General features: G+C 40.7%; 1 protein-coding gene across 4 annotated transcripts in view; it reads right to left on the reverse strand.

Moving 5' to 3' along the window:
* Nucleotides 1-13,275, reverse strand: part of LOC119743031 — a 53,274-nt gene that overhangs the window by 10,137 nt on the left and 29,862 nt on the right. For 3 of the 4 annotated variants that reach the window (XM_038219346.1, XM_038219347.1, XM_038219348.1), the window contains exons 3-7: nt 7,024-7,200; nt 5,724-5,993; nt 5,025-5,151; nt 2,142-2,278; nt 341-528 (exon numbers count right to left, since the gene is read on the reverse strand). In XM_038219346.1, coding sequence (XP_038075274.1) covers nt 341-528; nt 2,142-2,278; nt 5,025-5,151; nt 5,724-5,993; nt 7,024-7,200 — 899 coding nt within the window. Of the gene's footprint in view, nt 1-340; nt 529-2,141; nt 2,279-5,024; nt 5,152-5,723; nt 5,994-7,023; nt 7,201-12,484; nt 12,575-13,275 lie in introns of all 4 variants that reach the window. The other variant, XM_038219349.1, reaches the window with a different exon arrangement.

Below are 13,275 nucleotides of genomic sequence, written 5' to 3' on the forward strand. Positions count from 1 at the left end.
ACTGAACAGTGTCTTCCTGAAATGACATCAGAACAACAGCGCCCTCATTTGTCAAGAAAAGCATGGAAAATTTGTAATGCTAAAAAGTGTAAGAAGTGCACTTTTCAACTAAATTAACCAAAAAGGGATGACAAATTAGGTTTCATACATTTCAGAGGAGTAAATTGCATAATATATGAGCCCAAGTAAAAATTCATGTCGTGGGCCCTTTCATCCGGTTTTTTTTTTTTTAATAATGATTTGGTAGGTAAGTTTTTGGGATAAATACAAATGAAATCCCATTACGACAAACATCCTTGCAGATCAACCGACTCAAGATTGCGACAAAATGGGATCTCACCGTGGTTGCAGGAGAGCATTTCTGCCAGGAAGAATTGGAGTCTTTGTATTCGCACCGCAGCTGGTAGTTCAAATGATTCTGGACTGCTGTGGGATAGTCGCCATAATCAACTGGTGGCTGCCACTTAATGAGCAGGGCTGACTCGGACTTGGCAGTCACAGCGGTGAGTCTTGGTGGATTAAGCACAACTAAAAAGACAAGACAACCGCCAAAAAGAATGAAGAGGTAACTAACAACTCAATAATTTATTCCGTGCACAAGCAAATTTACCTCCTCACTTGGTTATAAGACCACAAAGATTGTTCGGTTTTGTGCTCATTCAAGGGTGGATCCAGGGGGCCAACAGGGGCCATGGCCCCCCCCCCCAAATAAAACGAACTCAATTTTTTTTTAAAGTGACGTCGCAAAAAAAGGTAGGCACTGCGTACACCACAATCTTTTCCTCACAAAAAATTTGGTTAAAGTGGTCAGAAATTGCCTCAACTCGCACCACAGAGCATCTACAATGTAGAATCACAAAACTTCGGGGCCCCTAAGCGGGCCCTGAGCCAAGCCCCTTGCCGTCATTTTTTGGACCCACTTTTTGGGGGACCAAAAAATAGTTGGCCCCCCAAAATATTGTGTTCTGGATCCGCCCTCGTGCTCATTCAGGATATAATATTTGTACGTACTTCGTGCCATACGTACTCAAATCGGTGTCAAGCCCACAGAGCTCTCAGAATTGGGTCGACCCAATTCTGTCGACCGTCTCCCACAATGCACTGCGAAAATGAACCTTCCGCTGCAACCTCTTGGTGGCACGCTGTATTTGGAGTCGCCCATATTGGATGAAAGGTCTGAATGATGCATTTCTTTCTGTACTGATCATGTTTTTCTCTCAGATTCAAAAAGTCTGAATTCAGACTTAAGTCTGAATAATCTCATGCCTGCCACAGACTTTTGCGACAAGTGAAATTTCCCCAGAGTAAGCACTTCATGAAAATGAGCTTCGCTGGGATAGAAGTTAAAATCTGGATTCAATGCAGATTGAATTTGTTTTTCCTTGGGGGGGGGGGGTAGTTCAGGATTGAGGTATGCATAATCCAGGAGCAAGTTTGGACGAGGATCATTAGGCTCTCCCCCCCCCCCCAAGTCTCCAGTTTCTGGTCTGCGCGCCCATCGCCGTAGCAATGCGCATCGGCAAAATTGAAAAGTTTTTTTTTCAATGTAAGATGATGTCTCAAAACCGCCAAACTCACTTGTTTGACTGGAATCCTGCTGCTGCACAAATCAATTTGTTTTTAGATGGGGCTACGATCGAGTATAACCTTTATGTGGCCTCTCTGGGCTCCCATACATTTTGCACTAAATTTAGTCGGGCACCATTTGCAGTCATCAGCCGACATTTGAAGAAAAAAAAGTAAAAAAAAAAAAAAAAAAAAAAAAAGCCGCGTCGGCGCACCACTTTTGGGGCAAGCTCCATACCAGAAACCGGAGACTTTTTTTTTGGGCCTTAGTGGACTAGTGGTTGATCTGTGATGTAACGTGCACATGCGCAATGGCAACCTGCGAACGCCTCTAGTCAATTCGCTGGTCAAAACGTCTTCACAAAACTTCTTGGTCCTGGCTCCCCGCTGTGCATTATGATATGCGTGGCTATTGGTAACCAGTGAAGGAACCGTGCCCTGTGGTCCGGTTCCAAATAATCGACTAGAGAAGTCCCACCATCCTGCGTTCGAGCGAAGTTAGTCAAACTATGGTTAACTCGCCCAAACCTGTTCCAGAAATAACCCTGATCCTTGAGTGTCTTCCTTGTACTTACTTTCATCTCTTTTAAAGGGAAGTTGGTCACTCTTAGTATGGTCCAGTGCGTTGGAAGAGTTGACCGTGAAACAAGCACTGTCCAAATCTCGCAGGTCACATACCGTCATGTTGCACGGCATAAAAACATCGTCATAACTGAGGACAAAAAGAAATAACAAAGATGATCATGATTAGTCAATAAATGTTATCATTTTCGGTCTGTACAGGGTGATCCAAGAAAATGCAACACTAAAACATTTGTCTTTTAAAAAAATAAAGGGATGGGTGGATTTTTATGTTTTGGGTATCAGATTAAGGCTGAGAGCTTTTTCTTTTAAATACTGAAAAAAATCATGAAAATAGCACTTTGGGTTGCTGAGAAAATACCATTTATGTAAAAGTAATCATTTTTAATTTTTTGGGACAAATTTATGATGCTGAAAGGGTTTAAAATACGACTAAAAAGGATGAGATACCTGTTCAGGTGAAAAATAAAAGGTATTTCCATCAAATTCATTTGTACTCTTGTCATATTAATGTGCCGTGTTGTTTGTAAGGATTAGGACATGCACAAATAGATACAGTGAAAATCCCTTAATGAATACAATGTATATCTATATTAACAACCCTGCTTTAATTGACTAACAATAGGATTGATAAAATCCACCTTTTTTTTTTAAAGACAGGCCAAAAATTGTACTCGGATCAAAAAAAAAAAAACATTCACAAATGCACCTGACATCCTGTGTAACAATAGTAAGAATATCAAATCATGGTGCCAAGTAAAAGAACAAACAGGATTCTGTAAACAGAAATGTTATTAAAATACAGGAATTCGTTGAGATCATGTCATTTCCCAAAAGGAACAACATGTCCTCAGTTTACCTGTTGACCACTAGGGGAAAAACAAAGGAAGTTTGCATGTGCATCCTGCTATTGTTAGTGTCTGGTATCGATTCAAAGATAGCTGATATTCTGTGCAAAGATTTTATCTCTATTTATTTCAATTTCCTTGATAGCATCACAACATACTGGGATATTGCGGTTTAAAGGGAAAATACAACATTTGCAAACATCAAAAAATAAAACTACCAAATCATTTTGAAATACCTTGCTGGACTGTTAGTGAATGACAGTGTAAAGCTTCTTGTAAAATCATGGCACCTGGTATACTGTCATTTTCAAGAAAAGTGGTATTTTTGTATCAATTTCCAACGCTGGTCGGCCGACCAGCGTTGGAAAAAACTGGCTTTTTTTCAAATACTGGCCCCAATTGACCATCGCACTTGTTTGCAATGGATTACACACCTATGAACGGGTACAAGCCACCTAGACTGGTTCCCTGACTTTACAACTCCCCAATGTATGTAAACTGCTCTGTTTCTTCTTATATGGAGTCAGGGAACCAGACTACAGGAAAATGATTGTTTTTCTTGGTTTTTATAGCATTTTCAAACCCAAAACCTCAAAAAAGTCAGTGTAACTATATTTGCTATATATTTCCAACCCCCCAATTCCATCCATTTCTGAATATTACTGCAAAAGCAAATGATGTATATTCCCTTTAAAAGCCAACCTCATTCCCCCCTTGGCTGTTTGGGGCCATAAAAGGCCCCTGCAATGTAATTTTATTTTATACAATCCTTGAAAGTACACCTTTGCATCCCATTTAAGGGGAATGTACATCATTGGCTTTTGCTGTAATTTTCAGAAATGAACTATTTGAGGGGTTAGTATAATAGATCAAACACTGTTACACTGACAAGTTTGAAGTTTTGTGTTCGAAAACGCTGGAAAAACCAAGAAAAACAAAAATATTGAAGTAGTCTGGTTCTCTGACTCCACTAAAGATGAAATGGATAAAATATGCCGGAAAATTGTAAGGTAAGGGAACCAGTCTAGCTGGCCTGCACCCGTTCATGAACATGTAACCAATAGCAAACAAAATTTGGACTGAAAAAAAAGGTAAATTTGGAGCAGTAGTTGAAAAATAGTTCGGTTTTTCCAACAGTGGTCAGCCGACCACCGTTGGAAATTTATACAAAATACCACTTTTCTTGAAAATGACTTCACACCAGGTGCCATAATTTTACAGTATGCTTTAGACTTTCATTTACCAACATCCTATTAAGGTATTTCGTAAAAAATTGGTAGTTTTGTTTTCCAATGTTTGCAAATGTTGTATATTCCCTTTTAAGTATAAATGTTCATTTGGCCATTTTTTAAAGGGTATTTTGGTGCCTTTTTGGTTTGTACATGTACATAGTTTGCTTATGCCAATTTTCATATTCATGATTAATAGGTGTAAAGTCATTTTCAGGCAAAGACCTCAATGTTACAGTTACTCTTATTTCAGCAAGTTACAAGAATTTTGGATATTTTGCAAATATTTCTTTTCTTTGGTGATTCATTGTTGTGTCTGTACATAACAGCAAGCCAATGAGCAAACTTTTCTCACAAATTAGTATTTCCAATGAGCACATTTTTGGGTTCACAATTTGAACAGAAAAACCCCCTAAACTGAACAGTGTCTTCCTGTAATGACATCACAGCATCAGCGCCCTCAGTTGTCCGGAAATGCATGGACATTTTTGTTTGAATCATAAATTCTTAGATACTGTCATTGTCCTCGTCCAAGATGTTTTAAATTATTTATAACGTTGCGCAGCTACGCCAAGTTTCGTGAAATGGTCTCTAAGCTCATTGCGCACACAAATTTGTTGCGTAAGTCTTACGCATGGCACAAGCTACGCTCTTTTCCATGAAATCAGCTGCCTACACTAGTTTACAGAAAATTAAAACATCCAAGTTTCCCTGTCTGAAACAAAAACAATTGGGTCGACCTGAGTCACTCAAAAGGCTATTTTGGTTCGAGGCCCTTTTGGAGAACCGCAGTACTCACCAGTACTCCTTCCATAGCAGTTGGTGTGACGTGGGCAGGTTGGTGTCAGGTCCGTTGGTCCATGAGCAGTGCGCAGTCATGAAGTTGCGGCTGTAACAGCGCAGGTCCGTTATCTTGGCAGGTGGCACTGTTTATTAAAATAAAAAAACAACAACAACAACAAAAAATGTAAAAAAATTGGAACTGTGCCAACATTTGTTCAATATTAAATTTTTCGCATGAAATCCTTTAAAAAAAAATACAGCAATTTAAACTTGTGCGATCCCCTGGGCATGCTGGCAATATTTATACAGTCAGTTAGTAAGCACACTTTTCAGCGTTATCTAACCAAAATCAACAATGACCTCATTTGACCCCTGGTGACCTTTGACCTGAAATGTCTTGAAGTCATCTAAAGTCCCCCTACCCAACGATTATTGTCACTAAATTTGGTTGTGAGTGAAGTCTGACTTTTCATATGACAGCCCTTTTCAGTTTACCTAACCAAAAACAATGACCTCATTTGACCCCTAGACGACCTTTGACCTCAAATGTCTCAAGTCATAATAAGTCCCCTTACCAAAAGATTATTGTCACCAAATTTGGTTGAGATTGAAGTCTGACTTTTCACATCATAGCACTAAACAGTTAACATTACCAAAAAACACACAACTTGTATATTTTCGGCTAATAACTCATGTAAGTTTGTGCTGCACTTACATCCAACTTGTATGGTGACGGTCGACGGCGGTGAGCCATCATCCAGCCTGCAAGCATAGACACCACTGTCATCAAACTGCACCCTGTCGAGTATGAGCTGTGATGAGCCCACGACCTCCACCCGGGCATTAGCCTTGGTGATTGGTTCTCCGTCTCGAGTCCATGTTATGTCGGTAGCGTTGGTTGCGGCCCGGCCGGGGTTGGTGAAGGTACAGTTGAGCTGAAGGGTGGTGTTGACTTGGACCACGCTGTGCTCCACTTGGATCGTCACTGAGGATACATACAGTGGGGACAGAGATTGTTCACGTCCTGAGCCCATTTGTCCCTGTACCGCCCCAAACTGCCCCACCTATTACTCCCTGTAACACATGAAACTGCCCAAGTGCTCTATAGTTGTATAAATTCGTCAGTGAATAAATATATACAATGTAATACAATGCGGTGCTATGCTAATGGGCTTAAAGCTTCTTCACACTTCACGCGAAAGCAAAAGTGAAGCGAACTTAACGTCAGGAAAAAAGTCACAGTGAAATTTGACGGAACTAAAATGTATTCAAACTGTTGATAATTTGCAGAGCAAATATTTGCTGTGACATCACAAGTTCGCATGAATTTGCATTATTTTGATTTCGCGCCAAATATGAACCCGCTTTAATGCACTGTGAACCAGGTACATGCTCTATCTTGTCTGTGCAGTACATGGAAAGATCATGAGCAACCCCCTCAAAAACTCCCCAAATGCTGCTTGAACCAAGTAAATATTGTTGACTAAAAGCTAGTTCATACTTCTGGTCTAGTGAAACTGTGGGCTACTAGCCTCAGGGCTGTTCCATATTCAAATAATTTAGTATTTGATTTCTTGTGGAAGCTGCGTTTGACCGAATATTCCAAATTCAAACTCGCCAATCAAGTTGCGGGTCAAAAGTTGGACGCAAAAAGCACCGGTTAAATTGTGTGTGTGGGGATTCATATTATGGGCCAGTGGAGCGTTTTGCAGTAAGCATTTTAAAACTGTAATGGCTTTAACCTGCTAACAGGATGGGAAAATGCAATGAACCGCCTTGACAAAATGTCCCCATCGAAAAGTGGCATCTGCCAAAGGGGGGGGGGGGGATTCAAAACCATGGTGTCATGCTGACTAGTTACAAACGCCTTAACCTTCTCAATCACCGAGCTTGCCAGGGTTGGCTGGCCATTTGAAATCTCATAAACAGAGCAGCAGGTCTCACAATCATAGACTTGCACTAATTTTTTTTAAATTTTTACTTGAAATTTGAGCCTGAAGATGTAATGCACTTACAAGGGCCGTCCTCCAGGGCACAAGACGACCCAGCTAGGGCAAAGATCATGGCCACAATGAAGAGCAGTCCAGTCTTTGAGTCCCGGTTGAGGTTGTCTGGGGAAAGTGGCACAACAACATGTAGTCTCCTGAAGATATCCATGCTCAGTCCATGTAGCCACGCAGCATCATTTGCCACTGTTGAAAAAACATTTTTTTTGTTTTACTTTCCAAGTTGGAAAAATTATAAGTTGATAATGTGGTGCTTATTTAAAATTAAAGCTTTATGCCAAAGTCTCCAAGTGCTTCACAATTATTACCCCTGTTCTTCAGGTCATGAGACCAGCTCAACAGCTCGAGATCTACCCTCACAGAGGGACCCATTTATACTCCTGGGTGAAGAAGGCAATTGAAGTACCGGTACAGTGCTTTGCTCAATAACACCTGCACCACTTTCCCAGTCAGGGTTCGAAACCACGTACATCGCAAACGAGTCAGACATCACAGCCATTGCGGCACTCCAAACACACAAACAAACAAAACTGGCTAAGTTTATAATTTAATCAATTTTGGATTGAACACAGACATTACAACCCTAACCCTAGTAGTTCCTCAGGACTACCCTGCTAAATCCAACAGAGTCAAATGGTAGTTTCCTGTTCAATCCAACAGAATCCAACTGTGCCCTAGCTTTTTTTCAGTTGCCTGCCGAATCCAACATATTGCAATCAGGAATGTACACCAGGGGTTTACTGCTCAATCTAACAGGCTCCGGCGGGTATATGATATAGTTGGATCCTGTTGGATTCAGCAGGGTTAGGGCAATGCCAACTGTAGTGGGATTTGAAACTATAAGAAGTTGGAGCTTCAGGAAAATCATGACAATATACCGGTGAAGTACCACCAGGGCTATCCAGCCCTATTGTCCAGTCCATTGGTCAAGGCACGTTGTCAGAAACCACATTGCGGCCAGTGATCATGCATCCCTCACAGAAACAAAATCGTCTGTGAAATGAATCAGTGTTTCCAGTGCATCAATCCATGTACAAACTTACAAGTGTCACTACATGTAAGTGATCGTTCAAATGTGTCATGCAGGTGTTGAAGTCATCCATCAAATTTCTTTTGGTCTAGCATTTGGACCTATATGTACATGGTGCTTCATGACCAGTGGTGAGAGCTCTACATGTATGTGCGAGACACCAGCAGCGTCAACACTGCCATGATTAATCAGCTCCAGTGGCCCCTTCAAGAACAGTGTGCACAGGCCAAGGCTGTGATGATGTTCCGAATAGTCAACAACCTGGTTGAAGTCCCTTATACCTACATGTACCTGACACCAACAGTTGCCCTGAGAGATACATTGTAACTCCGTCAGATACCGGGTACCTCATACCAACAGGACATGGGTATAGTACCATTCACCAGGACAGGGGTACATGTGGTACCGGTATATCGGCAGTCATTCTTTCCATAGCATCAGAATCTGGAACACCCTTCCACAAGACCTTGTCAACTGCGCATCACTTGCAAGCTTCCAGCAGGGTATGCAGCCAGTCCAGCTGTTTTGGCCGCACCTTATGTTATTAGCTAATCACCTGCACTGTATCCTCACTTTGCATGCACACAACCACCGCAGTACATTAAAAACCAGACTGTACTTCACCAGAAGAGAGAGAGAGAGAGACACACACACTTGCGTGTGTGCAATTAATGGTTCAAGGATTCAAAGAACGTAAGGCATGGCACATTTTTTTTTTCCGAGTGGGAACTTGTGCACAATCCTTGGACCCCTCTGGCCATTACTTATTACACAAAAAATGTATTTTTGTAGACAATTGTGAAGAAAAAGTAAAAAAAAAGAAAAGAAAGAAACCAAAGTTCATAGGTGACTGGGGATCAACCCCGCCCTCTAAAGCTCTTTTCACACTAGACAAATCTCGGGGTTGACGCAGGGTTGACGCAGGGTTGAAAACATGCATCGGTTCACACTTGAAGAATTTCAACCCTGCATCAACCCCAAGATTGATTTCGCCCCGGGTTGAACTCAACCCTGCTCCAGACCAGGGTTGAGATTTTCAACCCGGGTTGAAAATCTTGCCAGGGTCCAAAACGGTAGTAACTGAGCATGATAAGCTTGATTTGCATGAAACAGTGTGAAATGATGCGGGGTTGAACGCGGGGTTGAAAAATCAAAACCTCAACCCGGGGCGGCACTGGATTCGCCCAGGGTCGAGTTCAACCCGGGTTGAGAGGCTCTAGTGTGAAAAGGGCTTATATGTACCGGTATGATACATGTAACCCTGCCTTCTAAATAACTGCTTCCAGCAATCAATATAACTCTTCTGAACATTGCGCAGTGGAATGCCTCATGCATCTCCTGCCAATGCTGGTTTTTCCAACAAAATCTAACCGGTATCCACTTTGATTTGTGAACTGTTGAAATACACAAATGCAACCTCAGTTTTCAACAAACAAACAGGGCTTACCTGACAGAGATTTGAAGCCAAGATGATGAACTAGCATTAAATTCAGGTGTTTTTATTTTAATACATGTAGTTTCCAATGATCCACCAAACGGCATGGGGAGATTTACAAATGTAGGTTAAAGCTTTCTCAACTCACGACTTGCACTTCCCACAAAAACGTGACAACTGTTCTGAAGTTGAAGGCCTCTCTTCGTTTAATAAAAGCAAAGCTTTTTCACGTACAACTGCTGTCACACAGGCACATCTGTGCCTTCACAGTCAAATTTCAGAGAAGTAAATACCATGGTTGGCTGAACACAAATTGCATTGGAACCTTTTCTCTGTTTGTTAAAAACCCATTTCGATCGGTAAAGAAATTGTGTTCACAGTCGAAAGATTGCATACAAAAGCCACACATTAAAAACAATATATACCCGGCAGTTCATGCCCACAAAAATTGGTAGTGAACCACAAACATGTATGTACGTGTACATTCTTGTTCTGTAACTATTTCGTGTTATTTTACCAGGGTAGCCCCATCAGTTGTCAATGAACTGTTCTCCCTGGGGGCCCAAACTATGTCTGTGGGGACTACACACGAGTTGTCCCACGATACACTATGGGGACTGAAGGCACTATAGGATAGCAGAAAGCCCCCATAACTCGGTCCTAATTTGCCTAAGGCCAAAAAAAAAAACACACACAAAAGTCGGTCTCTGGCTAGCGTGCGCGTCTATTTTGATCATGCGCATCAATCTTTTTTTTTCCATCAAATTTTCAGTGGTAGCTACAACAGCGCCCTCTACTGTGGTACCGCCTTACATTTTCCTACCAAGGAGCACAAAGGAATGGGGAGGGGCACCAAGGCAAATGATGGAGGGCACCAAGGCAAATGATAGAGGTCACAAATGTATATGAGGACACAAAAAAAGCAAAATTGTCTGCACAATCCAAGCTTGGAAAAAAAAAACCCCAAAAACCCCATCGCCGCATCAATTCCGGAACTTTTGGTCTGACCAGAGACCGACTATTGTTTTTGGGGGGCCTAACAATAAAAAGTTACCCATAACGTGGTGGCAGCCCGCCCACTATAGTACCGGCACATGTGTAGAATATGGTTAATGAACGTCATGAATGAAACACGTACATACACACATTACACGTAGTAAAGAAAAAATGGTGTACCGGTAGATACACATACGGTACATGTACACGTATACCGGTATGTACCGGTATGTAACTTTCAAACACCTAGGCCGAATTTCAAACCAGTCTTGAAGAAAAGAAAGACTTCTCACAGAAATGACAAAGATTTCAAGAGAATTGAAATCACAATTTATAGCCTCAAAGAAACAAATTACATGCCTTACCATGACTAAAGAATGGAATTTGGAAAGTTCTTATCTTCATCTTGAGTGAATCGCAGTCACATGCAATGAACGCCCCATCACCATTAACTTGTCGCTTGTCACACATTTTTTTTGTCTCTAACGCAAAACACTCTACATGTACAGTATGTGTTCCTCAATGAATGTTCAATGTAGAATTTGTAGTGCGGTCCAAACCCTTTTATGCAGTTTTCTGTCCCAAATTCCAAGGAACGCACTACTACCACGAAGGCAGGAAAAAAAAGTTCAAACAGCCATAATTTGATTCCTTTTCTGAATATACCGATCACTAATATAAACAGGTGACTAGTAACTTGATTTTTTTTTAGATGCTGGATGTTAGAAACCTTGCCCCTGATGACCTCCAGAAATTCTCAACCACTCTTTCTGAAAGTCTTTAATCCTGTGTACACATGGTAACAGGACATCACATGTTTAATTTACTTGGTAGCAGAAGTTATGTGAATGAGGAAAAGGAAAAAAAAAAAATCACCAGGAATAGGATACAACCTTTGGACCAATTCAGCATTCTTGGAAATACAATGCACATGTTTTGCACACTGATTCGTCATCCGTTGACAAACTCATTAATTTCTTTTGGAAGTTATATTGGTAACTACATGTACATGTAGATGTTTGTGCAGATCTCAAGAGAAAAAAACAAAACAAAAGTGGTCACGGCTTGTAAGCAACAGACTAGATTTACATAGTCCGAGTCTCTCAAAATACCGGTACATGTACATGTTAAAGGGAAATTGTACAACATTTGCAAACATAAAAAAACTCAAACTACCAAATTATTATGAAATACTGGTGCCTTGCTGGACTGTTAGTGAATGACAGTCTGAAGCATCCTATGATATCATGCATGTGCTGTCATTTTCAAGAAAAACTGTATTTTTCTATCAATTTGAACTGTTTTTTTTTCTTCAAGTAGGCCTATACCCCCAAAATACCACATTTTTGTTTGCAATCGATTACACACCTACCGTATGATGAACGGGTACGTACCGGTATGTATACCGCCAGCTGGACTGGTTCCCTGACCTTACACTTCCTTGACGTTTATAAATTGATCTGTTTCATCTTACGTGGGGTCAGGGAACCAGACTACAGGAACATGATTGTTTTTCTTGGTTTTTCCAGCATCAACGAACACAAAACTTCAAACAAGTCAGTGTAACAAAATTTGCTATGAAATACTGACTTCCCAAATCCATCCACTTCAGAAAATAACAGCAAAATCATATATATTCCCTTTAAGTCCACGTACATGTGAATTGATGAACATGTACACATGACGCCTGTCAGGTAGCAAAAAACTCTATCCATTTTTATATATTGTAGCACAATAATATAAATAAATATAAATAAATTCACATCTTTCCAAGACTTTGTACAGTGTTTTTTCTATTTTCAATGGCACACATTGGAAGTGAAAAAAGAGGAAATCAGCTGACCCAAGGAAAAGTTGCATGCCTGGTATATAGTACATGTACCGGTACCACAAAAATGAACAAAATGAATGAAATTGATTTCCAATCAATGGCAATTCAGAATTTGATCATACCGGTACCATCATGGTACCGTGGAGCTCTATAAAAAGATATACATACATGTACTTACACTGGGTTTTTACGGCCATAATGCAAATGGTACAGCTGTGCGTAATTCCCAGGCCCAGTCAGACAGATACACGGACCCACTCCCGGCTAGCTGTTCAATGTGTTTGTCCGGACATGCACAGAGGAAAATCAGGAAACTTGATTTCTTCCAAAGTTTATCAACCATTTCAAAATGAGAGTATCGATAAAATAAGGCCGTGGTAAGCCAAGCTAGACCATTTTTCCCGAGTACTGCTATTCAAGTTTGAGTACTTTGATGATCGAGTACACTCTCGACATGCCGAGTACGAGTACTTCGCTGCCTGGAGTAGGAGTGCTAGCCATTTCGAGTACAAGTTCTTTGACATTCGAGTACGAGTACAAGTACCCGAGTACTCTAAAAAAAAAACATTCGAGTAGTATTAGTACGAGTACCGAGTACGAGTACTACAACACTGGATTTGTTTATCAAGCACAATTATAGCACAAATTGCAGACAAGTACATGTACATGTACCGGTAGATGAGTATATTTTCCAGTTTCAAAACACTATTCTTAATTTCTGCAACAGAAATTTTCTTCAGACTCCTTACTGTTATGCAATAGAAATCTTCAAAATTCCATCCTGAATAAAAAATACGGCTAGCACTTTCGACCAGTTCTGCTACATGCATACAAATGCGGTAGTACCATCTTTGAAAAAGTACAACGACTTTCCTTTACATAATTCCCTCATTTAAAAATATCATTGAACGTACAATGAGTCTATATTTGGAGGGGGATAGCAGACATGTAGACAGTGCGTACTTTTTT

This window comes from Patiria miniata, unplaced genomic scaffold, assembly GCF_015706575.1.
Source record: "Patiria miniata isolate m_02_andy unplaced genomic scaffold, ASM1570657v1 HiC_scaffold_6, whole genome shotgun sequence".
Lineage (NCBI taxonomy): Eukaryota > Metazoa > Echinodermata > Asteroidea > Valvatida > Asterinidae > Patiria > Patiria miniata.